The 27,798-nt window shown below is 37.6% G+C and overlaps 1 protein-coding gene and 1 long non-coding RNA gene across 6 annotated transcripts in view; one reads left to right on the top strand and one right to left on the bottom strand.

The window, feature by feature from the left end:
- Positions 1-27,798, top strand: part of C2CD3 (C2 domain containing 3 centriole elongation regulator) — a 134,780-nt gene that overhangs the window by 30,851 nt on the left and 76,131 nt on the right. For all 5 annotated transcript variants that reach the window (XM_046685207.1, XM_046685205.1, XM_046685208.1 and 2 more), the window contains 9 exons: positions 56-203; positions 9,672-9,826; positions 10,439-10,648; positions 11,667-11,779; positions 16,215-16,333; positions 18,187-18,309; positions 20,880-21,374; positions 23,811-23,962; positions 25,819-26,065. In XM_046685207.1, coding sequence (XP_046541163.1) covers positions 56-203; positions 9,672-9,826; positions 10,439-10,648; positions 11,667-11,779; positions 16,215-16,333; positions 18,187-18,309; positions 20,880-21,374; positions 23,811-23,962; positions 25,819-26,065 — 1,762 coding nt within the window. The remainder of the gene's footprint in view (positions 1-55; positions 204-9,671; positions 9,827-10,438; positions 10,649-11,666; positions 11,780-16,214; positions 16,334-18,186; positions 18,310-20,879; positions 21,375-23,810; positions 23,963-25,818; positions 26,066-27,798) is intronic.
- Positions 142-25,876, bottom strand: LOC124252093 (uncharacterized). The gene is made up of 3 exons (XR_006891913.1): positions 25,838-25,876; positions 1,375-1,403; positions 142-223 (listed from the first exon to the last, which is right to left on the bottom strand). It is a non-coding gene; the product is annotated as an uncharacterized LOC124252093 (long non-coding RNA).

Genomic DNA, 27,798 nt, shown 5'->3' with positions numbered 1-27,798 from the left:
ACTCAGGTGAAACTTCTTTTAAACTCCGTCTGCTTTGTTTTTCTTATGTCTGCAGTGCTGAATTATCCCAAGGTCATTACTGGAATGGGCTAGGCTCTCCTCCAGACTCCCCATCTCCTGGAAGTGATGTGTATTGCAGCAGTGAGCCAAATGACCCTCAATATGACCAGAGTCTCCTGGAGAACTTATTTTACACAGCACCTGTAAGTCATTGAATCTGAAGCTTTAGGAATTGGAGAACAAGAGTATTAATCATGTTAGTAGATGCAGGCATGTTACCACTTGCCAGACAGAAAGCTATCCATTTTATATACTTTATCTTATTTAATTATAATGATAACCTGAAGAGGAAAGCATTATCCTCATTTTACAGATGAAGAGACAGGCCTAGTAAGATTAAGTATTTTGTCCAAGGATCCATAGCAAGTAAGTGTTAGAGCCAGGATTCAGATTCAAGCTTACCTGAGTCCAAAGCCTGTGGTCTTAATTAATACGTTAAATGGCTTCCTTCAAGATCTTCTAAGGAAGAGCTAATCCAAGTATACCCTGAGAAGCACCCTTGATTGGTATCTTTTCAAAATACTCCAGAAACACCTCTCCTCACAGGTGACAAATATCTTTACTGATCCTTAAGATAGGGCATTCTCTTTTCAGTCAGTTCTAGCATTTTCAAAGTTCTTGTATGAAGCCATATGTTCTATTCATTGGTTTAGCATCTTTTAGAGTCTATACATAAGTTCAATCCCTGTTCTACAAGTAATTGTTTATATTTGTAAAGATCGCTGTCATACTTCTCATTTTCCTTTTCTCCAGGTCAGAAAAGATAACTGAAATACAAGGTGGTTTATACCAGCTCAGTGATGAGACAGTGAGAGCTACCAGGGTTCAGAGGAATCGGTGAGAAGGTTTACATGAGATTGTCAGGAAAGAGCATCATGAGGAATAAGGGATCTTAACTGAGACTTGAAAGGTAGTGTTTAGAGAGAGAAAGGAAATGAAATGGGAATAGAAGGAATGACCTGTCTAGAGAAGCAGTTTGTGCACTGCAAGGGATCTAATTTGACTAGATGAGAATTCGTGTGGAAAAAAAGTCATCGATAAGGCAGGCTAGCACATTGCAACCAGTCTATGAAAGCCTTTGAATGTCAGCTGGGGAGGAAAGGACATGATCAAAATAGTGTTTTAGGAATGTTAATCTGGCAGTGATGTAGGGGCCAACTGAGGGGAGAATTACTGGAAGTAGATGAGAAGCCGTTGGATTATTGGAGGTATGTGAGAGAGAGAGAGAGCCTGAATGAGAGTGGCAGCAGTGGGGTTGGAAAGGAGGAGATGGATTTAAAAGATATGAATTATTAGGATTTCATGACTTCCTACCTTAAAAATCATCACCGGTACTATGTTACCTGTAGGATAAAAAGGAAAGGGAACTTAGGTTTATTATACATTTTCCATGTGCCAGGGAGTTTGCATATTGTTTATTGAGCATTGTACCACATGTTTTAAATTCATTATTTCATTTAATTCTTTTACTAGCCCGTTGAAATAGTGTTATCTCTTACATATCATGAAATAAAAGCTTAGAGACGTTAATTACTAGTAACTAAGTGGTAGAACTACAATTCTTACCCTAGTCTGTCTGATAGAAACCCTGTGTTTTTCCCACTAGACCACACCATCTCATAAGACTTGAGAATGGCATTAGAATCTGATCTTGACTTACCTGCCTAACCTCATCTCCTACTTTTGCCCTGCACCGTCTGGAGACTCCAGTCCTACTGTCTTCCCACTCCTCAAACATTCTAGCTCTTTTTCTCTCTCCATATTTCTCACTCATACTGATCCTTCAATTTTGCATGTTGAAATGTCCTTATGTATCTGGTAAATTTCTCTTCATTCTTTAAAAATCAACTTGTCACCTCTATGAGGAAACTATCCCAGACTCCCCCAAGCAGAATTTGTTGCCTGAATGTCTACAATATCCTGCACATACCTCTATTATAGCCCTTACCACATTGTATGTTATAGTTCCTCATGAACAAGAACATCTTCGTTATCTTTTTATTACCAGTACAACAAAGTCCTGATAGATATTGAGTACTCAGTGAATACTTAGTGAATAAATGAATGTATGTATGAATGGCACTACATAATCCCCCATGCTATTTGAACAAAATAATTTTAGAAAATGTTTGCTGACTGGAAGAAGGTAAACCAATTGACCATGAGGCAATGGGAAGACCAAGGAGTTAGAATGCTCATGTTCTTCCCTAGGGTAAATGTTTGACATTCTTAATATTGAATAACATCCACAGCTTAGAAATTCAGCATTCTTACGTTTTGTTTTTGGTTTCTGAAATTCTTAGCTTTTGAACAACCTAGTTTATGTTTACTCTAATTTCCCTAAGGCTGTGGACCCATCTAGATTTTGAATGCCTTGTCAGTAACCTTTTTTTTTACTTTTTTTTAATTGAGTTTATAATAGTTTACGTCACTGTGAAATTTGAGTTGTACATTATTTCTTGTCTGTCAACATATAAGTGCTCCCCTTCACCCCCTGTGCCCACCCCCCACCCCCTCATAACCACTGAACTGTTTTCTTTGTCCATGTGTTTGTTTCTATTCCTCATATGAGTGAAATCATATGGTATTTGTCTTTCTCAGTCTGGCTTATTTTGCTTAGCATAATACCCTCCAGGTCCATCCATGTTGTTGCAATGGGATGAGTTTGTCTTTTTTCTGGCTGAGTAGTAGTCCCTTGTGTATATATACCACATCTTCTTTATCCAGTCATCGATCGATGGGCACTTGGATTGTTTCCATGTCTTGGCTAATGTGAATAGACTGCAGTGAACATAAGGGTACATATGTTACTTTGGATTGTTGATTTCAAGTTGTTTGGGTAGATACGCAGTAGTGGGATAGCTGGGTCATATGGTACTTCTATTTTTAATTTTTTGAGGAATCTCCATACTGTTTTCCATAGTGGCTGCTCCAGTTTGCATTCCCACCAGCAGTGTATGAGGGTTCCCTTCTCTCCACACCCTCTCCAACATTTGTTATTTTTAGTCTTAGTGATTATGGCCATTTTAACAGGCGTAAGTGGTATCTTAGTGTAGTTTTGATTTGTAATTCCCTCATGATTAGTGACGTGGAATATCTTTTCTTGTGTTTATTGGCCATCTGTATATCTTCTTTGGAAAAACATCTGTTAATATCCTCTGCTCATTTTTTGATCAGGCTGTTTTTTTGTTGTTGTTCAGTTGCGTGAGTTCCTTATATATTATGGAAATTAGCCCCTTATCAGATATATGATTTGCAAAAATTTTCTCCCAATTGGTGGGTTGTCTTTTGGTTTTGATCCTAGTTTCTTTTGCCTTGCAGAAGCTCATTAGTCTGGTGAAGTTCCACTTGTTTATTTTTTCTTTTGTTTCTCTTGTCTGAGAAGACATGGTATTCGAAAAGATCCTTTTAAGTTCGATGTCAAAGAGTGTACTACCTGTATTATCTTACAAGAGTTTTATGGTTTCAGGATTTATCTTCAAGTCTTTGACCCATTTTGAGTTTATATTTGTGTATGGCATGAGATAATGGTCTACTTTCATTCTTTTGCATGTGGCTGTCCAGTTTTCCCAGCACCATTTGTTGAAGAGACTGTCTTTTCTCCATTGTATGTTCTTGGCACCTTTGGCGAAGATTAGCTATCTGTATATGTGCGGTTTTATTTCTGGGTTTTCAGTTCTGTCCCATTGATCTGTGTGTCTGTTTTTGTACCAGTACCATGCTGTTTTGATCACTGTGGCTTTGTAGTACATTTTGAAGTCAGGGATTGTGATGCCTCCAGCTTTGTTCTTTTTTTTCTATATTACTTTAGCAATTTGGGGTCTTTTGTTGCCCCATATGAATTTTAGGATTCTTTGCTCTATTTCCGTGAAGAATGTCCTTGGGATTCTGATTGAGATTGCATTGAATCTGTAGATTGCTTTGGGTAGTATGGACATTTTAACTGTGTTTATTCTTCCAGTCCATGTGCATGGAATCTCTTTCCATCTGTTTATGTCATCATCTATTTCTTTCAATAATGTCTTATAGTTTTCATTATATAAGTCCTTCACCTCCTTAGTTAAATTTATTCCTAAGTCCTTTATTCTTTTTGTTGCGATTGTAAATGGAATTGTATTCTTGAGTTCTGTTTCTGGAAGTTCATTATTAGAGTACAGAAATGCAACTGATTTTTGTAAGTTGCTTTTGTGCCCTACCACTTTACTGTAGTTGTTAGTTATTTCTAATAGTTTTCTGATGGATTCTTCAAGGTTTTCTGTATATAAGATCATATCATCTGCAAACAATGAGAGTTTCACTTCCTCACTCCCTATTTGGATTCCTTTTATTCCTTTCTCTTGCCTAATTGCTCTGGCCAAAACCTCCAGTGCTATGTTGAAAAAGAGTGGTGATAGTGGACATCCTTGTCTTGTTCCTATTCTCAGAAGGATGGCGTTCAGTTTTTCCTCATTGAGTATGATGATGGCTGTGGGTTTGTCATATATGGCCTTTATTATGTTGAGATAATTTCCTTTTATCCCCATTTTCTTAAGAGTTTTTATCATAAAGGGTTTTGGATCTTGTCAAATGCTTTCTCTGCATCTATTGAGATGATCATGTGGTTTTTATTCCTCATTTTGTTAATGTGGTGTATCACATTGATTGATTTGTGCATGTTGAACCATCCCTGTGGCCCTGGTATAAATCCCACTTGATCATGATGTATGATCCTTTCGATGTATTGCTGTATTTGAGTTGCCAATATTTTGTTGAGGATTTTTGGATTTATGTTCATCAGTGATACTGGCCTGTAGTTTTCCTTTTTTGTGTTATCCTTGTCAGGCTTTGGTATTATCAGAGTGATGTTGGCCTCATAAAATGTGTTAAGGAAGTGTTCCACCTTCCCTAATTTTTTGGAATAGCTTGAGAAGAATAGGTATTAAATCCTCTCTGAAAGTTTGGGAGAATTCCCCAGGGAAGCCATCTGGTCCTGGGCTTTTATTCTTTGGGATGCTTTTGGTTACTGTTTCAATCTCTTTCCTTGTGATTGGTCTATTCAGATTATCTGTTTGTTCTTGATACAGCTTTGGGAGGTTGTAAGAGTCTAAGAATTTATCCGTTTTCTCTAGATTATCCATTTTGTTGGCAGATAGTTTTTCATAGTATTCTCTTATAATCTGTTGTATTTCTGTGGTATCCATTGTTATTTCTCCTCTTTCATTTCTAATTTTGTTTATCTGAGCTTTCTCTCTTTTTTTCTTTGTAAGTTTGGTGAGGGGTTTGTCAATTTTATTTATCTTCTCAAAGACCCAGCTCTTTGTTTGGTTGATGCTTTTTTTTCTTTTTTTTTTTTTTGTTGTTGTTGTTCTTGTTTTTTGAGGAAGATCAGCCCTGAGCTAACTACTGCCAATCTTCTTCTTTTTGCTGAGGAAGACTGGCCCTGAGCTAACATCCATGCCCATCTTCCTCTGCTTTATACGTGGGACGCCTGCCACAGCATGGCTTTTGCCAAACGGTACCATGTCTGCACCTGGGATCCGAACCAGCGAACCCCGGGCCACCTGAGAAGCGGAATGTGTGAACTTAATCGCTGTGCCACCAGGCTGGCCCCTCGTTGATGCTTTCTACTGTGTTTTTTTTGTTTCAATAGCATTTATTTCTGCTCTGATTTTTATTATTTCTCTCCTTCTGCTAACTTTGGGCATTGTTCTTCTTTTTCTGATTCAGTCAGGTGGTGTTTGAGATTGCTTATTTGGGATTTTTCTTGTTTGTTAGGATGAGCCTGTATTGCAATGAATTTTCCTCTTAGCACTGCTTTTGCTGCATCCCAAATGAGTTGGTATGTTATGTTTCATTTGTCTTCAGATATTTTTTGATTTCTCTTTTAATTTCTTCAGTGATCCATTGGTTATTCAATAGCATGTTGTTTAGTCTCCACATCTTTGTCCCTTTCTCAGCTTTTTTCTTGCAATTAATTTCTAGCTTCATAGCATTGTAATTGGAAAAGATGCTTGTTATTATTTAAATCTTCTTAAATTTATTGAGGCTTGCCTTGTTTCCCAACATATGGTCTATCCTTGAGAATGTTCCATGCGCACTTGAGAAGATTGTGTGTTCTGCTGTTTTTGGATAGAGTGTTCTGTACATGTCTGTTAAGTCCAACTGGTCTAGCTTTTCATTTAATTCCACTTTTTCCTTGTTGATTTTCTGTCTGGATGATCTATCCATTGATGTGAGTGGAGTTTTGAGGTCTCCTACTATTATTGTGTGATTATCAATATCTCCTTTTAGGTTTGTTAATAGTTACTTTATGCACTTTGGTGCTCCTGTGTTGGGTGCATAGACATTTATAAGTGTTATGTCTTCTTGGTAGAGTGTCCCTTTGATCATTATATACTGCCCCTCTTTGTCTCTCTTTATGTGTCTTATCTTGAAGTCTACTTTGTCTGATATAACTATTGCAATACCTACTTTCTTTTGTTTGCCATTAGCTGGGAGTATCGTCTTGCATTCCTTCACTCTGAGCCTGTTGGAGCTGAGAGTTTTTTACTAGAGGCAGCATATTGTTGAGTCTTGTCCTTTAATCCATCTCATCACTCTGTGTCTTTTTCTTGGAGAATTCAGTCCATTTACATTTAGTGTGATTATCAATATATGAGGGCTTAATGCTGTCATTTATCACTCATTTTCTGGTTCTCCTTCATTTCCTTTGTTTTTCATCCCATGTGTTTCGGTCTACCAATTGAGTTATGTGGTTTTTTATGTTGTGTTTGTTTTCTCCTTATTTATTATTTGTATCTCTGTTCTGCTTTTTTGTTTAGTGGTTACCATGAGATTTGTATTCAAAATCTCATAGATAAGATAGTCCGTTTTCTGATGGCCTCTTATTTCCTTAGATTAGACCGATTCAGTCCCTTTCCTCTTCCCCTCCTAAGTTTTTCTCACATCTTATTCCATCTTGTGTTGTGAGTTTGTGGTTAAAATGACAAGATTGTCTTTGTTTTTGGTGTTTTCCTTCCCTTTATCTTTAATGTTATACTTGAGTATTTGCTAACCTGTTCTGGTGTATAGCTACAATTTTCTGATTTTGTCTACCTATTTATCTCCTTACTCTGTGCTTTGTAACCCCTTTCTCCCATTTTTTTTTTTTTTTTCAGATGTAAGGGCCTTCTTGAGGATTTTTTGTAGGGGGGTGTCTCAAGGCTACGAACTCAGTTAGCTTTTGTTTATCTGGGAAAGTTTTTATTTCTCCATCATATCCGAAGGAAATTTTTGCTGGATAGAGTATTCTTGGCTGAAAGTTTTTGTCCTTCAAAGATTTGAGTATATCATTCCAGTCTCTCATGGCCTGTAAGGTTTCTGCAGAGAAACCAGCTGAAAGCCTAATATGGGTTCCTTTTTGTAGGTTATTTTCTTCTGCCTTGCTACCCTTAGTATTTTTTCTTGGTCATTCACTTTTGCCAGTTTCGCTACTCTGTGCCTTGCAGTAGGTCTTTTTACAGTAACACATTTAGGAGACCTGGTAGACTCTTCCACGTGGATTTCCATCTCCTACCCCAAGTTTGGGAAGTTCTCTGCTATTATTTCTTTGAACAAGCTTACTGCTCCATTCTCCTTCTCTTCTCCCTCTAGAATACTTATAATTCTTAGGTTGCATTTCCTAATTGAGTCAGATATTTCTCGGAGACTTTGTTCATTTCTTTTTAGTCTTAGTTCTCTCTTGTCCTCTATCTGGAGCATTTCAATATGTCTGTCCTTGATTATGCTGATTCTGTCCTCTATGATGTCTGCTTGAGTATTCAGGGATTCCATATTTTGTTTTATCTCATTGATTGTGTCTTTCATTTCCAATATTTTTGATTGATTCTTCTTTATAGTTTCAATCTCTTTTGTAAAGTATCTCCTGAACTCATTGAATTGTTTCTCTGCATTCTCTTTTAACTTGTTGAGTTTTTTGATGATAGTTGTTTTGAATTCTCTGTTGTTCGGATTACGTATTTCTGTGTCTTCAGAACTGATTTCTGGGTACTTCTCATTTTTCTCTCCAATCTGGAGATTTAATATAATTTTTGATACTGCTAGAGGGCGTGGTTTTGTTCTTTAGCATCCTAGTACTATTTGGTTGCAGTCACCACCTATTGTCACACAGTTGGGGGTCAGGAGCCATGTATTCTGAGCCCTCCACCTTCTGCTGGGCTCCCAGGTGCTGGAGCTGGTGCTGGGCAGGTGAGGGGGCTAGGCTCTTTCTCCTGTGAGCTCTCACAGGCTTACTTGCTCTGCTCTCTCAAACTGCTCTCCTGGGGAATTGGCTTGATGAGGTCACTCCCAATGATAGCTTTCACTCCTGTAGGGGACTTCCCCCTAAGCTGCGAGGGACCTCAGGGATCTTTGATGTTCCTGTGAATGAGCATCCCCTCCCTTCTTCCTTCCCTCTCGCAGGCCACGCACAGTCCTGGATCACAGTCTTTTGGGGAGGAAGTGAAGTTTTCTCTTACCCCGTTCCACCTCCTCCAAGAGGGGCTCCAGCCTCTCCACCCTCCAACGTGTGGCTGCATGGGTCTCTCAGGCATCTTTTGTGTTGTGTGGATGTCCTCTGTTGGAGTGTGAAGGTCTTTTTTGTTGTATTGTACAGGGGAGAGATCACCGGGAGAACTCACTCTGCCATGATACTGACGTCACCTCGTCAGTAACCATTCTGGTGCAAAAAGCTTTGTAATTTCACCTTGAAAAAGTTATATTGCTTCCTAGAAGGACATTCTGATCTTGCTTATTTAACTGTTTGGTATCCTTTGTCAACACATTGTATACCCTGACACACTGAAACAATGGAGTTAGAGGTGATAAACTTAAAATGACTTTGGATAGGTCTCTTTTTTAAAAATTTGGAGCCAATATCTGTAACACTGTGTTGTCTCTTTATTTTGCATTTTGTGATAGAAAGGGCTGATCAGTCAATTGTGGTAGCTGGCTTTTCTCAAAAATTACAAGGGGTTTAGCCGCTGGTTCCCTCTTTAAGAAAATTGTGACATATAATAAACAGTTCATCTTAGCAAGATTAAAAGCAGAATGAATCAGTAGTAGTATGGAGTGGTGAAAAAAGCCAAGTGCTTGCATCCATATAGTTAGGTGACATTGTACCAGTTATTTTGCCTTAAACTGTGGTAGAAATACAGGCTTTGGAACCCATGGAGAGGAAGATCTGCCTTTACTGCTTAAGACTGTGAATTATAAACAAGCTGCCTAATTTCTCTCAGCTTTCCTTTTCTCACTTGTAAAGATTGAGGTAAGGACACCTTATAGGAATGTGGTAAGTATTAGAAATACACACACAACATTTAGCATAGTACTAGATAGAGAGTAGGCAGTCAATAAATAGCGGTTGTTATTGTTGGGAATGTGAAAGGAGAATCTATTCTCTTTGAATTGCACTTGTAGGTTATTTTTGTGAACTTCAGATTATTTTTGTTTAACCAAGAGACACATGGGATTATTTCTCTGGTGTCAGTTATCTCTGTAAGAGAATGATATATGTGCAGAGAAGAATTTGATTACTTTTAGAGAAATGTTTGCATTACCACCATCCCTAAAGCAGTCATCTTTTAGTGCCTCTCATTTGTTTCTTCCTCCCATAGAAATCTGATACCAGCATCAGTGATTTCTTCAGTGAAGATGATGATACTGTCCCTTCTAAAAAAATGAGCCAATCTAAGGCCCTTGTCAGATCTCCTAAGGTTCCAGAGTCAAATGATCATAAATCGAAGAAGAGGGCAGTGGGCAAGAAAAATAGGTGAGCCTCTCTGTGAATGCTTGTTTACAGGCAAAAGCAGAGGAAGATTATTTCCACAAGATCTCCTAAAGTGAAATGACCTGTGTTTGCCCAATACTATCAGACTGATGAAGTGAGTTACAGTAACTCATTAAGTATTGTAATCCTTAAAAATGTAATAACATGAAAAGATGGATACAATAAAATTGTTAAGGGAGAAAGCAGAATTCCAGGCTGTATGTGTGCTGTATTACATTTGTATAGAAAATTTGCATAAAGAAAGCAAATGAAGAGGAATATACAAAAGTGACAATAGTAGTTGTGTTAGAGTAGTGTGTAACTGAAGTAAAGTCTGTATCTCTCGTAGAAAACCTGATTCTGTAACATCTGTTTCTAGATTTGTGTGGAGATAAACCTTTAGATTATAAGAATGTCTTTACATTTTTTTAGATTTCTTTCACTGTGGATTAGGGCCAGAATTCTGATGATTAAAACTGTTTCTCAATTCTTGATAACTTGTGAATTAAGATGCTTGCTGCCCTTCCTCTTTCCTCCTCTCGTGTGTGCAAACTAGATTGTTTCCTGCCGGGCCTCTGACTGTGTGCCTCACTGCTCTTTATGAACTTCTTTCAGAAATTTGGTTGAACAACAGATGCTGTCAGAAACTCCAGAAGATGCCCAAGTGATGGCACTAAGTGTGGATAGACTGGCCCTTCTGGGTAGAACACATTCAGTCAGAATCATCGTGGAAACAATGGGAGTTCCTCCAGATAGTCCACAGATGACCCCTGGCAAAAAAAGCTGTCCTGGGAGACCACCTAAGCTGACAACAGCAAAAAAGCGGTATGTGTCTGACATGGAAAAGCTGAATCTGACATTTCTGAAAAGTGTGTCTGATGATAATAAATAAATAATTCTATAATTCTTTATGATTTGTAAAGTGCTTTCATATGCATCATTCAATCAACAAAAATGTATTGAGGGGCTGGCCCCATGGCCGAGTGGTTGAAGTTCTGTGTGCTCTGCTTTGGCTGCCCAGGTTCATGGGATTGGATCCTGGGCATGTACCTACTCCACTCATCAGCCATCCCATGGAGACATCCCACATACAAAAAATAGATGAAGATTGGCACAGATGTTAGCTCAGAGCTAATCTTCCTCAAACAAAAAAAAAGGAGAGGAAGATTAGCAACAGATATTAGCTCAGGGCGAATCTTCCTCATCAAAAAAAAAAGAAAAATAGTATTGACTTCTTCACAAGGTCCCAAGCGCTATGCTAGGTAAGTGTGAGAATAGAGAAAATTAAGCCACAGACTCTGTTCTTGCATACCTTAGAGTCAGCATGAGAGAGAAACGTTTAAATGGTGACCTGTAATATAGGCTTTAGGGGCCAAAATAGATGTTTAATATTAAAAGTGCTGTGAGAGCACAAGAAAGGGAGCCTTTAATTCTGCCTGACAGGATTGGTAAAAGCTTTGAAGAGAGGAGGTAGGTCCTCTGAGATCCTGAGGTCCTGAAAATAGGACCTTGAAAGATATGTAAGATTTATCAGACAGAACATAGGTTTATTATTTGGTTCGTTTTTTTTTTTTTTTAAAGATTTTTTATTTTTTTCCTTTTTCTCCCCAAAGCCCCCCCAGTACATAGTTGTATATTCTTCGTTGTGGGTCCTTCTATTTGTGGCATGTGGGATACTGCCTCAGTGTGGTTTGATGAGCAGTGCCATGTCCGCACCCAGGATTCGAACCAACGAAACACTGGGCCGCCTGCAGCGGAGCGCGCTGACTTAACCACTCGGCCACAGGGCCAGCCCCCTATTATTTGGTTCGTTTTTTAACCACTTTTTTGTTTTGATCCTTAGCACCTTCTTTGTGGAATATCACCTTCCTGTGGGCTTTTCCAAAAGTGGATTGGGAAAGACAGCTTTGATCACTGAGGTTGTTCGACTTGCCTCCAGTAAAATTACAGAAGGAGGTAAGAGAGAAACTGGTTTTCTACTCCTTAGCCATTTTGGCTTTCGATGAAGTTTCGAATCTCTAATTACTCATCTGACTTTTATAGTATCATAGAATCTTAGAGGCAGAAAGAATTTTGACGTGAATCTATTTTAATTCCTTTATTTTATAAGCGAGGAAACTGGCCCAGAGGTCCTGTGACTATCCTGATGCAAGACAGCAAGTCAGTAACGTAGCTAAGACTACAACTTAAAACTCTTGATGCTTAGATCATGTTCTTTCCACTATTGCCATTTTTCTTTTCTTCGCTTTTTAAAAACAGCTTTGTCAAGATATAATTCACATACCGTACAATTTACTATCTGAAATGTACAATTCAATGTTTTTTAATATATTATAGGGTTGTACAACCATCACCACAATCTAATTTTAGAACGTTTTTATCCCTTCTAAAAGAAATCCCATACTTATAAGCATTCACTCCTCAATTCCCTTTCATCCCTTAGTACTCAGCAACTCTTAATCTACTTTCTGTCTCTATCAATTTTCCCACTCTGGACATTTCATATAAATGGAATCATACAATATGTGATTTTTGTGACTGGCTTCTTTGACTTACCCTAATATTTTCAAGTTTCATTCATGTCATGGTATGTATCAGTACCCGTTCCTTTTTGTGGCTGTATAATATTCCATTGTATGGCTATACATACATTTTATTCATCCACTCATTAGCTGATGGGCATCTGGGATGTTTCCACTTTTTGGCTATTATGGATAATATTACTATGAACTTTTGTGTACATGTTTTTATATTAACATATGTTTTAATTTCCTTTGGGTATATATCTAACAGTGGAATAGCTGGGTGATATAGTGACTATATGTTTTAACTTTAAAAATTGCTGGACTGTTTTCAACAGCTGCTCCACCATTTAACATTCTTACCATCAGTGTATGAGGGCTCCAGTTCTCCACCTCCTCACCAACACTTGTTATTTTCCATTATTTTTTTATTCTAGCCGTCCTAGTAGGTATGAAGTGGTGTCTCATTGTGGTTTTGATTTGCACTTCCCTAATAAGTAATGATATTAAGCATCTTTTGCTTATTGTCCATTTGTGTATCTGTTTTGGACAAATGTCTGTTTGAATTCTTTTTCTGTTTTAAAATTTGTATTATTGGGTTGTGAGAGTTCCTTGTATATTCTAGATACAAGACTCTTATTGGTTATGTGATTTGCGAATATTTTCTCCCATTGAATGGCTTGTCCTTTCACTTTCTAAATGGTATAATTTATAGCAGAAAGGTTTTTGATTTTGATGTAGTCCTGTTTATCTATTTTTTCTTTTGTTGCTTGTGCTTTTGGTGTTGTCTTTTTTCTATCTTGTTTTAAATATTTCTAATACAAAACAAGCAAAACGGTAGTATAATAAACGTTTATGTTCCTGTCATGTAAAATTATAGCTACTTTTCTAACAGATTTTGAGAATATTTTTGCCTTAGTTTTCCAGTTTGATCCATGAACAGTTCATCATTGTTGAGTTTCTTTCTCTGGGAAGTAGTTTGAGAAGTAAAAGATAAGGTCCTAACTCTCCTATACGTTCAAGTAACTTTCTTTTATGCAGCATAGTAACATTGGGTTTTAAATTTTTCATTTTGCTTTCTTTTGTTTATTTGGTTTTTGAACCAAATATAATCCATTCATGTAGTTCAAAATTTCACAGTCCCATCTTTGTAGGCAAATAATGTTGTAAGTTTCTGTTGTATCCTTCCTGATATTTTATGCACATATAAGCAAATATGTATTTTCTTTTTTGCCCTACCCTCATTTTAATCCAAGTATTAATGTACCATATACACTGTTGTACATCTTTCCTTTAACGTTATATCTTAGGAATTTTTCATATCAGGACATAAAGAACTTCGTCAGTCCTTTATGACTGCATAATAGTCCATCAAATGGCTAGGCCATAATTTAAACCCTATATTGATCAGTAGTTAAGTCATTTTCAGTATTTTGCTGTTAAAACAGTGCTTCAGTGAATAATCTTGTACATACATCATTTCTCACTTGATGTGAGTATATCCAGCACAAACATTAAAAATAAATAGTTATTTACCCTTAAAAACAGCACCTAAAGTAATTTAATGTGCTCTTACTAGAGAACATTGTTTCACTTTCCCCATCACCTGAAGGAAGAATTAGGGGGTTTAAAAGTTTTCATGTTTACTTCCTGGCTGTATGGTTAAATTATCAGTAGCAACAGAAGCTGCTCTGGAAGTTTGTTCAGAGCGTTCAAGAATGTGTAATTGATTCTGTTGGCTGAAGTAAGTATGTTTGAGGAACTTTAATGTGATTAAACTGTTTTTCTCAAAGTCCGTATGCAAAGAAAAACGTTGGATTCTTTTGTCAGGTCTTCCCCTTCTACCAATGTGACATTTGATGAGTTTCTTAAAACTTCTCTAAGTCCCAGTTTCCCCATTGTAAAATTGAGATACAGCAAGGACACAGTTCTGATATGCTCAAGTTTCAGTTAACAAAGTACCTACAAAACAAGGACTGCCTTTATTACTCGGGGATTAATGGACAGTCAAATGGGATAATAAATGTAAAGGCATAAAACTCTGAAATAGTATGTAACTAATAGTAGCTCACATTTATTGGGCACTAAATTATGTGCCAAGAACTCTACTTAGTGTTTTGCATATATTAATCACTTAATCCTTAAATTAAAAAACACCACCTATACAGATGAGGAAAGAGGAGACTGAGGCATAAATCGGTTAAGTAGCTTATCTAAGATAACACAACTGGCTTATGATAGAACTAGAATTTGAACCTAGAACTGTTTTGATTAAGTCCTGTGCTCTTAATCTGTATTGCTTCTCATGCATTATTATTATTGTTTGCGATGGTGGTTGAGTTCTCCTCATGTTTTCTGAGAAAAAGATCGTATGGAAAGTGTGGAATAAGCATCAAGCCAGGAATTGGAAGACAATTGTAGTTCTGATTATACCACACACTAATTGCGTGACCTTAGACAAAATCACTTTTCACTGTGGGCCTCTTTTAACAATAATATGGATTGGACTAGGTATTTTCAGAATCCCTTCTAACTCTTAAAAAAAATCTTCTCTGAAACATTGTTAGCAATTTATTTACATTAATTTCTTCTTCCATTTTTGCCTTTACTCGTGTTGAGTGGGAAAAAAAAAGAATGAACTTAAGAAGTAGATTTATGTGAGAAATATGGTAATGTACTTCAAAAATGTTCCTAGGTGGAGAGGAGAAATCTGAGTGGCACGAGATTGACATAGAGTTCTGTTTGTACATAAAGGATTTTATAGTGTCCAAAGTGCTTTTTCATCTGTTACTTCTGTTGATCCTCTCCGCACACCAATGAGGTGTAGGTGTTGTCATATATCCCTTCCCTTGGCAGGATAAGCAGATATACTAGTGGGTGTGGGCGTCCTGGGTCCAGACCTTTTGTTCACAGTTCCCTGTGTAGATCTAGATAGCAAGACCCACATCCTGTCCATGAGTAGGGAGAGAAATAAACACAGTCACGAATTAAGATGGCAAAGATGAATAGATCAGTAGGTCAAAATGGGTAGTTTGAATGAATACCAGAGATAGTGGATTCTCTCTAACCGGGCCTTTTGTGAGCATTCTTCAGATCTGTATTAAGGGTCTAGAAGTAAATCAACTGGAAGATCACTTTACAGGTGATAAATTGTGGCTGAAGTAGTCACTGGTAAGTAACAGAACTTACTCATATCAAAGGATTCTAGTCTCAAATTCCTTCATTTTTTTTTACTTGTTAAAGCTTCATAGCAGTGAGCACAGACTCAAATACTACCATGACTTTATCCCATTTACACTTGTTATTACAGCAGAAACCTCTTCCTTTCTATCCAAGAGAGAGACTTTACCCCGCCTGAGACTGCTAACATCAGCACCTGGAACCTTGTCTGAGTGTGACAGTAGGAGTCCCCTAGTCTTCAGCCAGAAGATAAACTCATTTTCATTATTATGTTTTTTCATTCAGTTCTTGTCTTCATTTATCCTTCATTGTCCCAGCCTCCTCCTTTTATTACACTACCTACCTACCAACTTGTCTTTTAAAAACAGTAAGTCATATTACCCTACCCCCAGTGATGTGTATGGTATGTCTTTTTACACATCCTGTGCTCATATACTTGACGTTCATTTCTCATACGAAAGCACAGCAACATAGCACTCCTTATCTTCCCCATACTATACCCAGGTTTTCTCTTTGTCTTTGCTCCTTCAGTCCTACAACCCTAACACTTTTGTGACTTACATTGACTAGATTCCTGAGAGAGATTCTAGTTAGATTTGAAAGGGAGGTGGGTGGTGTCAAGGCATGGATGGATGATGGCTCTAGTTGGGTGGCATAACATGTGCTTATACGTCTGGTTCTCCTTACAGTGGTAAAATTCCAGCAGAGATTTGTGTTTCCAGTACAGTTTGGTGGCCCAATGATAGAACACTGGTGGAATTCCAACCTCGCTTTCCAAATTTACACAAAGAAAACCCCACAGAAAAAGGTAATTCAGGAGAGTTTTGACCCTTGTCTTACCATTTATACCAGGGATTTGGAGCATACTTAAAAAAATTAAAACTAGGAATTTCTCCAGACTTAACAATAATGTTTATGATTATTATTTTTAATCTCTGTTTGCTGTTTGTTATAGACCAGATATTATGCTAAAGGCTCTACACAAACACATTATCAAATTTAATCATTCAAACAACTCTGTGAATTAAGTATATTATCTTCATTTTACAGATGAAAAAACTGAGATTCAGTGAAGTAACTTGTATAAGGTCACCGAAGCCAATAAAAGACAAAGCCAGGACTCCATGCCAAGTCTTTTGACTTTAGATTCTGAGTTCCTAACCTCTCTGCTGTGGTCCCTATTATGGAGAATTGACTGTTTGGACTGATGTAGGCTATTATCCTTAATTTGAGACTGCTTCCTTTTTTCAGGCAGAATACATAAGGTATCCAGCCCATGTCCAAACAAATATAATGTGGGTAGCGGTTTTGATCAGCTTATTCCAAATTTATAGAATTCACTTGCAACTGGTACAACAGAAATGAATAAATTATGTCCTGAGCAGTTTTTACTTCCTTCAGTAAAAGACTAGCTTTTATAATCTTTGACCTCCTCTTTGGTATGGATAGCGTGAGGAATGCATCTTGTTTGTTTTTTCAGAGGATATAAATAATACAAGTTCTTTTTGGAAAATATAGCAAAATTAGGAAGAGGAGGAAAAACACATAATTCAGCAACCTGAAGACATCCTTTATAAACATTTCAGTATATTTACATTGAATCACCTGGTTAATGGCTTTTGTTCTAATAATAAAAGAATTGTACATATTTTTTATGGAAAACTTAAAAAATATTTTTAAAAAGCAAAAATTACCTATAATCCCATCCCCAAGAAGTAACTATTATTAATATTTATATGTATCTCCTTTATCTTTTTCAAATGAATACAATATATTATATACATAAATCTTTGACGGTATTAGGGTAATTTTGTAGGAAATTTTTATCCTGCTTTTTTTTAAACTTAACATTGTCTTGAGGGTTTTTATTCGTTTTTTTTCAAAAATATATATTTAATCTTTTATAAATATTTGACGGTTTACTATATATATAATTTAATACTCTATTTTTACCAAACATTTTAACAAATATTGTTCATATTATTTCAAACTTTTAGTAAATATCATTTTAGTGGCTACATATTATTCCATTGTAGGAATGTGCTATAATTAATAATTCCTGATTATTGAACATCTAGTTATTTCTTATTAACTTTTACAATATACATTTTATGTGTTGTTTATTGTTTCTTTTGTATAAATTTCCAGAAGTGAAATTACTAGGCCAAAGAGTATGAATATTTAAAGCTTTTTATATTCTTTGCCAAATTTCTTGTCCAAAAGTATGTTGCCAGTTTATATTCCCAACTTCAGGCATAGGACAGCCTCTGTTTTGCGATAACCTTGATGTATCATGTATATTGTTTTGTAATTTTCCTAGCTTTAATGGCAAAAATTTGTATCGTCTTAGTTTCATTTTTTATTTTTAAGAGTGAAGTTGAAAATTTTTCGTAAGGAACTAACTTTAAACACAGAAAAAGATAATCTTCCAACTTCTTTGTGACTTATGACACCCTCTGTAATCTTCCAGGGAGAAGATTGGAAGCCAAAATATGGCAGAATATGGGTTTCCACTTAGAGTTGTCTCAGTCAAATAATTCAGCTATTTACTTCATAAAGCATGGGTTCCTTTATAAGCTGTCGTATGTTGTCACTTCAGTTGAAGTCCCCTGTGGCTCCTCTTTAATTTAACCTAAACTTTTTATTTCCTTCTTCTCTCAGCCAGAAGTCATTGGATCTGCATCATTGCCTTTGAGAGCTGTCATTCAGTCTGAGCTGCTTTCTTTCAGTGACCAGCTTCCAGTGCAACAGGAAGGTGGTCAGACTCCACTTGGCCCCCTCAAGGTATGTAGATATACATTTAAGGAGTCAAGTATTTACAGAGCATGTGTTACTGGCTGGCCCTGACAATACAGCAGTGAACAAGAAGATCAGGGTGTCTGCTCTTGCAGCTTATCTTAAAATAGGGCAGCAGAAGTGCTGTGAAGGAAATAAACGGTATGGTATAATAGTGAAGACGTGGGAGGAAGCAGGAGATAGTGGTCAGGGAAGGTCTCTCTAAGGGGGTGACATTTAAGGAGAGATTTGAAGAATGAGAGGAAGAGGCTGCCAGGTAAAAGGCACAGGGAAGATCATTCCAGGGAAAAGAAATAACACATGTAAAGGCCCTGAAGTGGGAATGGGCTTGGTGTTTTCAAGGGACAGAATGTTGCCACAAGATAGTGAGCCAAAAGGGAGAGTGGTAGAAAGTAAGATTGGCTAGGCAGACAGGAGCCGTATCATGTAGGCCAGAATAAAGTGTTTAGATATTATACTAAGAGCCAAGAAAGAACATTGAAGCATGGGAGTGACAGCTGATTTACATTTTAGAAGATTTCCGTGTGAAGAGAAGAGATTGTAGGGATAAAAGGGAAAATAGGGAGGCTGTTGCATTAATCCAGAAAGGAGATGATTGATGACTTGGACTTGAATAGTGGCAGTGAACAATGAGAGATGTGACTGAGTTTGTGCCTAGTGGAATGACTTCTGATGTGTAATTCATTGGAGAGAGGGTTCTTTCCTTGTGTTCAGAAGCATCACAATTTCTTAAGTGGCAGAATTTGAATGTGTGGCTTCAGTATAGCTTTGTTGTATTGTCCTGGTGAGCTTTTAAAATCACAGCCATGCTGAAAACATTTCCATGGCTCCTCATCACCCAAAGGATAAAAATACAGGGCTCACTGTGTGACCCCAGCCCACCACCGCAGCCTTCTCCCTTGCAGTTTCCCTATTGGTAGCCTTGTCAAGCTGTATAAAGAATCGCTAAGGTATCATGCTGGTTTATGCCTCCATGCTTTTATTCTTGATTTTCGTGCTGTTTCCTCTTCTTGCAAGCCCTCTCTGCCCTCTTCATCATCTACTTAGTAATAACTACCATTTAGTTTTAAAAAAGACTTGTGCGGGAGTAATAAATAGACTCGATGAGCTAGGAATTATTCTACCCTGGCTCTGTTGAGAAAAGTACTGTTCTAGATAGTTTGCTGTCTGTATTCAATAGAGCAGAAGAACTTTGCTGTGGGTTTTAAATAAAAAGAACAGCAAGTCCCCTTTTTCTCTAATAATTCAGTCTAAAATAGTGACCACTTTGATTCTTCATCATTTATCCTGCATCCTTTTTTACTTTTTAACATTTTTAACATTTTAAAAATAATTTCAAACTTAGAGAAAAATTGAAAAAATACTACAAAGAACTCCCACACCCTTTACCTAAACTCACCAATTATTAACATTTGTCACATTTGTTTTACAGTTGTCTGTCTACCTCTTCTCTGTCTCTTTCTTCTGGCTCCCTCTCCTGCCCGCCCCCACACAGAATTTTTTTCTGAACTAATTGAGAATATGTTACAGACATCATGCCTCTTTCCCCCTAAATTCTTGTGTGTATTTCCTAGGAAGAAAGACATTATCACACATAAATAACACTTTACAGTTATAAAAATCAATTTAACAGTGACACTACGTTCTAACTATAGTCTATACTCAAATTTCACCAATTGTGACAATACTTCCCTTGGTAGCAGTTTTTTTCCAGTCTAGAATCATCCTGTACATTTTACTGTCATCTCTCTCTAATCTCCTTTAGTCTGAAACAGTTCTACAGCCCTTCTTTGTACTTTGATATTTTTGAAAAGTATGTCTAGTTATTTTGTAGAATATCCTCCACTGGGGTTTACCTGAATCACTTATTACTATGATGATTGAAAGATGATGATTTTCTAACTCCACAATTAACTCCATCATTCCCTGTGCATTTGTTAATTGGTATTCTACTATATGGAAGAGTTGTCCCTTCTCCCATGTTTATTTGTATTGGTACAGGCTCATGGATTCTTACATTATTCACTAGGTTATAATCCATTACTGTTATTCATTTTGATGCTAAAATTGCCCCACATTTGGCCAGTGGGAGCCCCTTCAACTGGATTCTGTGTCCTTTCAATATGTCTCTATCCTTTTCTGAGCACGTCCTTCTTTTCTGGCACAAGGTGATGTTCCAGGCTCATCTTGTGCACACATGTGCTGCATAATGATATTTCAGTCAATGATGGATTGCATATACAACAGTGCTCCCATAAGATTGGTACCATATAGCCTAGGTGTGTAGTAGGCTATACCATCTAGATTAATGATGCATCTCTCAGAACATATCCCCATTGTTAAGCAATGCACAACTGTATTATTAATAAATCATCTGCGTAGCTTTCCTTAATCCTGGTAAAGTAATGTATGTGCAGTCTATTAGCATACTTACTGTTGTGGTATTTGAGATTGAGTTAACTTATTTCCTAACAATCCAGTGCTGCTTCAAACTCGTAAATTCTGATTCTGATTCTAGAAGATATTCCTACTAACTCTCTTCCTTTTGTGTTCTGTAGGTAACTGTGGAGCTTGTTATAGATAACAAGGATTTCACTGGTGTTACTACGAAGTTAAGTAGCAGCACCCAACGTACTCCACTTTGTGCTTTTACAAGTCCAGATAAGACTCTGTCAGAACCTAGCCAACATGTTACCTGTACCAAAAACCCACAGAACCTAAATCAAGTTCATGAAGAAGCCGCAAAGAAAGCACAGAATTTGGTATTCCCCAACCCAAAGTCACCAAGCTCTGTTGTGCCAAATCCTTCAACCTTCATGGCTGTGCCAGCCTCTCATAATTTAGTGAGTCAGACAAGTGGGTCCACAAAAGAGAGTGCTTTGCTGTTGCATGTGCTGTTGATGGTGCCAGATGGGAAAGATTTCATTACTGGAGAATCTGAGAAACAACCACCATGCAATGTTTATTTAAATTGCAAACTCTTCAGCACAGAGGAAGTCACCAGATCTGTCATCGCATGGGGCACAACACAACCAGTCTTTAACTTTTCTCAGGTAACTTTGTACATGTCTTAACATTCCATATCCATTAGGGTTGTACAGGCGTGGGAAACAAGAATGTTTCCCAAGTCATAATCCCATTGTAAAAGAATCTATAATGTTCAGACTGGAGGGACCTTTGTAATTTTCTGGTGTACAGATCCAATTCCGGTATTGGATGGGAAGAGGAAAAGACATTGCCAAAATTTTAGAACTTTTTTTCTTTCTTTCTTTCTGTTCTAACTTGGTTGATATGGTTTACTGCTATTTCTTTTGCCTGAATTCTGAGTTCTGTTCCTTTCTGCTTCCTCTGAAACTTTGATCAGTTAAAACTTCCCCCTTTCTTTTCTGTTTCTCCAATCTCTCATTTATTTTTTAATTTATTTTTCCTCACTCTCATTTGTTCCTCCACTTATTTCAATACTCACCTGATTTCTCTGTAGAAGTTGATGCTATTGCTTAAATTCTTTCCTTTCTTGATTTTTTAAACTCTGTTCTCTTATTTTCTTCCTGACTCAACAGCTGTTCTTTTTCGGTCGTTGGGCCAGTAGGAAAACTAAGAAAAGAATGGTGACCCCAGCACTTCTCCCTTTCTCTTAGCTTTAATTATCAGTGCTCCTTCTCAGTACTCTATAGTTTTGGCACTCTTCCAAACCAACCCTCTTTTCCCGGTAGCCACCACATCTATCCTCATAACTTCAGCTACTGTTTGTATGAAGATAGCTTCCAAACCCACACTTCTATGTAGGCCAGACATTTCCCTCTAGTTTCAGATCTCTACATCTAACTACCTGCTGGTCTTCACCACCTGGATGTCTCAAAAGCACTTTCCACTTGGCACCTAACACATCACCTGGCATATTGTTAGGTATTCAATAAAGATGTGTGAATGAAAGGACTTCAAATGTGTCCAAATCTGAATTTATTATTCCTTCCAAACCTGTTTCCCCCTCCTCATTTCTGCCCTAATTCATATTATAGTTTACTCAGAAACCCAAGCATAACCTAAAAGTTGTCCTTGACTCTTTCTTACATAATTATTCACCAAGTTCAATAAATGCCATAAACTTAATTGTCTCTGGAATAAATCCTCTTACCGCTACTCCATTGCCAGTGCTTTCATTCAGGCCCTCACTCTCATTCCAAATAGCCTTCGGACTGACCTACCTGCTTCTGGCCTCTCCCTTCATTCCTTCCTCTGTGTTCCAACAGGGATGATCTTTCTAAAACGCCAGCTTAAATATTTTACTCCCCTGCTTAAAACCTTTCAGTGATTTCCCATAGCCTTTAGGACAAAGTCTAAATCCTTAGTTTGGACTACAAGACCCTTTAGTAACTGTCCATACTTCTCCAGTCTCGACTCCTGCCACTCTTCCCTTCACACTAGATAGTCCAGCTGTAGTCGGCTACTTGCAGCTTCCTGAATATTCCCTTTTCCTACCTCTGTGTCTTTACATGTGCTATTCTTTCTGCCTTGAATTTCCTCTTAGCCTTCATGACTCCTATCAGGCAGAGCTTAAGATTTAGGGTTACTTTCTCCTGGAAGCTTTCTCTGAATCTCCCTATTTGTAGGTCAGGTTGCTGTGTTTTACTTTTTTTTTGGTTTCAGGGAACAGAAGTGTGCTCAAGGTGCTTTATGCAATTGGAGTTTCTTAGATGAATACAAAAGTAGCTGTGCTCCGGTTCTCTGCGCTTCTGGTGTCTTCCTCTTGTCATGCCTACATCATTTCTGGTTTCACCCTTTTTGCCTCTCGTTTTTTCTATTGGGGCATATCTCTCCTCTCCTGTTGTATTACAGCCAAAGTTCCTTCAAGTTGGTGGGCCTCGACTCTGCCATTAATTTAACTGACTCTGGTTTTCTTTGTGAGTTCTCTTTTCTCTTTCAACTACCAGCTGGCTGACCAATTCTAGACTAATTTTACACTGAAAATCCAGATAAACAATTGGCCTTACTATTTATCAAGACACGTGTTGGGCAGTGATTTTTGCATTAGGCCATATTACCCAACCAGTGGATTGGCTGCCCTGTGATTAGGTGCTCAATCCTTGTCTATTCAGTAGCCATCTTTGTTTCAAAAACATCTATTTCTCAGCAGGGGTTTACAAATGGGTCAGTTTGCCTTAGAAAGGGTTAGATGAGCTTGGCAGGTACCATATTTGACATGTCTTACAACCTTCTCTGTGTCCTCAAAGCCCCGTCTTATATAAGCTTTGTCATCAGAGAACTCATACCATTTTGTCTTTGGCCTTTGTATGTTGGTCTCTAACACCAGACTGTGGCTTCAGACTGAGGATACAGAGTGGGTTTTATTTTAATGCCTTCAGCTCCTAGCACTGTGTGTGGCACACAGTAAGTGGGCTTTCAGGAAACAGTTGTTGAATAAAAGTGTAAATTAATTTATCTCAGGTGTGGGTTTTTGTTTTCTTTTGTTTGGTTGTTCCTCTCCCCAGGTGATTCCTGTCTCTCTGTCTTCCAAATACCTGGAAAGGCTTAAGAACAACGTGATGGTAATTGAAACTTGGAACAAGGTGCGGAGCCCAGGACAGGACAAGCTGCTCGGGCTGGTGAAACTCCCCCTCCATCAGTTTTACATGTCATTCAAGTAAATAGGATCTTTTGGAGTATTCTTTATTTTATATCTTTAACTTTGTATGGACTGAAAAGGAATTCTTTTGGTTTGCAAACATGACTAGCCCCAAACTTCCTTGGAGGACTTTTCTCAATTTCACCACAGTGGCTCCTCTTCCTCTTATGTTAAAGCGATCTTACAGACACTGGTTACCATGGTTCAGGCCTTATGCTAAGAACCTTACATATATCAAGTCATTTAATCCTCACAACAGTCCTCTGAGGCAGGTAACTTTTACTTCCCTGTTTCACAGATGAGCCAACAGAGGCACAGAGAAGTTAAATAACTTGTCATATCTATCGTAACTAGTAGAATCAGAGTTAGAACCCAGGGAGCCTGGCTCTAGGGTCCACTCTCCTCATCAAGAAGCTCTACTGCCAAAGGTTGTCACCTCATAAAACTAATGGTTTACCTCTTTGTCCCAAAGCATTAGTGTTGTTCACATCAACTATTTGCAAGATTTCTGTACTGAGTGTTATCTTTTAGGCCTTCAGATTTGATTCCTGTACCTCCCTTATCACTACCCAACACCTAGATGGGGTATTGATTTACCTGAAGGTTAGTTCTACCCTCAGGACAGACTGTTCATTTTTCATTTTGATTCAAGGTGCTGATTTTTAATTATTTTAGCCCTGACTTCTTTCCTAACAGCCTTCTCATGGTTCTGTGTTTTAAATGCTATGTTTTACATTTTGCAAAGAGCACTTTTGTGGGCGCTATCTAATGTGAGCCTTTCTATAACCCCAAGAGGTATTATCATTATCCCCATTTTACAAATGACGAAACTTGTCCTTTGACTTGGAGAGGTCACCTCTCTGGTTTTCTTTTTGTCGTCTGTAAAATGAGGGTGCTGATAAATCCCTATCTCCCCCTTGAAGCAGTTGTGAGGATCCAGTGAGAAAATAAATGGGTAAGCTTTCTGTGAACAGTTAAATACTTATGATGGCAACCTTGGAAAGCAGCGTCAGGCTAAGGGGTACTGCTGGAATCATGGATGTCGCCATCAACATAGGCTTTTGGCTTTTTCCCCTTTTTTTAGTAATAATATTAGTCTGGTCTGGTAGTTCCCCCCCTTCTCATTTCATTAAATCACATTCTTTGCTGAGAGAGCATAAAACAATAGTAGCTACCAGTTACTGAGCACTTAACGGTATTTTATATTTATCATCTCACTTTAGTCCTAACAAGAGCCCTTTGATGGAAGTTTTATTAGTTCCATTTTACAGATAAGGAAACAGACTTAGAAAGGCTAAATTGATTATTTAGAGTCATACAGCAAGTAAATGGCTGAGCTAATTATTCAGCATGTGTGATGAAGAGCATTTGGACTTTTTCTCATCTGTTAATAGTGGATAATATCAATCTTTGCAGTGTTAGAAAGATTATAGAAACTCTGTAAAGTGCTTATTACATAGTAAGCGCTCAATCGATGGCAGATATTATTAATGATATGATCCAAATCTTATCTGCCAGATTCCAAAGGCCATACTTTTTTCTAGTTGACACACTGTCTACCTGTAAAATAATGCAATTCAGCAAGCCTCTACTGAGATAGTGCTAAATCCCAGACACTGCGCTTGGGGCCATGATGGTACAGATAATCAGACACATTCTCTGCCCTCAGATTGCTATGTTTGGCACTTATCTGCCTGGTAATGTTAATTCAATGGATTATGGATAGAATCATATGTTTTTTCAAACCACCATTACTTTTCTAGTTATTGATGCATTTTTAACAAACTAAGAAAATGAGCCAAGTAAGAAATGAAGCAACTGTATGACACAATTGATGATTGTTATTTGCTCATCCACAATTTCTCTCCCTTTAGAGATCCCAAGATTTCTCACCTGCTGCTTGATGCTCAGTACCCAGTTGTTGCTGTTGACAGCTACATGCCTGTGATTGATGTGTTCTCAGGCCACCAAAATGGAAGTCTTCGGGTCTTTTTAGCAATGGGTTCTTCAGATCAAATAATAGCACTACAAAGATTAAAGAATGAAGAAGGAACGCTTCCTCCCTTCAGCCCTAGGCCACCCCATTTCCTGGACCAGCCATCTACAGCATCTGTTGCTCTGGTAATGACTAAACACTTGATTGTTTACAAAAACCGTAATCTCATTTTAAGTTGTACATTGTGATATTTTGATATATGTATATGTTGTAAAATGATTACCACAATCAAGCTAATTAACATATCACTTCACCTAGTTACCCTTTTTTTTATGGTGAGAACACTTAATATCTACTCTCTTAGCAAATTTCAAGTATCATAATCTCATTTCATCTTGCATCTTTTAGTGAAACCATTGCCCCACATCTTTATTTTAGTAGTGAAAGGATCAAAGAAAGAACTTAATTGCACTCAAGTGCTTGCTATAGATCAAAGGAATCATTGGTATTTTTCTTTTATGGTTTAAACGGATATCTGTGTCCTCTGAGCTCTTTGGATTTATATAGAAAATCTAATTGGACAACCAGATCTTAACTCTCTAATTTACTATCTTACTTACCTTTAAAAAAATTGGAGTGAGGGACCGGCCCGGTGGCGCAGCAGTTAAGTTCACACTTTCTGCTTCGGCAGCCCAGGGTTCACCAGTTCAGATCCCGGGTGCGGACATGGCACCTCTTGGCAAGCCATGCTGTGGTAGGCATCCCACATATAAAGTAGAGGAAGATGGGCATGGATGTTAGCTCAGGGCCAGTCTTCCTCAGCAAAAAGAGGAGGATTGGCAGCAGATGTTAGCTTAGGGCTCATCTTCCTCAAAAAATAAAATAAAAATAAAAAAAATAAATAAAAATTAACAAATTGGAGTGAACCTAAAACTGCTTTAAAAAAAGTTTTAATTAAAAAAAAAAGATAATCTGGGGGAAGAAAATTGAGGGTACACGGTGGAGAGTGATCCCAAATGTAAGCGAGCAAAACTTTTCTTTTTTTTCAGGAAATTAGCCCTGAGCTAACATCGTGCCCATCTTCCTCTAGCCAGCAAAATCTTATTGTGTGTCTTGACCAAATCCATGTTGGAAAGTTATAGTACAGTTCCTTGCTTTTTTACTAATAACTTAAAAGTAATTTGGTTTGTATGGTGCTATACGATTGAGAAAGCACATTAACATACTTTATCATGTTTATTCCCCTAACTACATGAGGTGGATCATTGTCATTCTCTTTTATAAGTGATGAAACAGAGAATCAGAGAGGTTATGTTATTTTTCCAGGGTCACATAGCTAAGAATGGAAGAATTGGGGTTCAGACACAGGTCTTTTGACTCTAAGTCCACTATATCGTTGCACTATATCATGTCCTGCTGTATCTTAACATTTGGTGTCTTTACCAGTATTGCCAAATCTCCGTCTCTACACCATTTAAGTATATTATGTTTTTGGGGGGGTGGGAAGGGTTTGTTTTTTTGTTTTTAAAGATTTTTTTTCCTTTTTCTCCCCAAAGCCCCCCAGTACATAGTTGTATATTCTTCGTTGTGGGTCCTTCTAGTTGTGGCATATGGGATGCCGCCTCAGCATGGCCTGATGAGTGGTGCCCTGTCTGTGTCCAGGATTCGAACTGGCGAAACCCCTGGGCCTCCGGAGCGGACCACACAAACTTAACCACTCAGCCACAGGGCCGGCTCCTACGTTATGTTTTTTAATCTGAGTCTGAATGACAAATTTAATGCCTCTAGCAAAGAAATAACTATTAGGAAAATAACTGTTAGTAGGTTATTGTTTATTAGGTATGAAGTCACTTTACTGTTTCTATAGTATATTAGTATCTATCAATAGATAATAGTGATTTTTTAAATTTAAAAATGA

The sequence above is a fragment of the Equus quagga genome, chromosome 14 (assembly GCF_021613505.1).
Source record: "Equus quagga isolate Etosha38 chromosome 14, UCLA_HA_Equagga_1.0, whole genome shotgun sequence".
NCBI classification, from domain to species: Eukaryota; Metazoa; Chordata; class Mammalia; order Perissodactyla; family Equidae; genus Equus; species Equus quagga.
The sequence above is the reverse complement of the archived record's forward strand: the minus strand, read 5'-3'. Positions and strand labels throughout refer to the sequence as shown.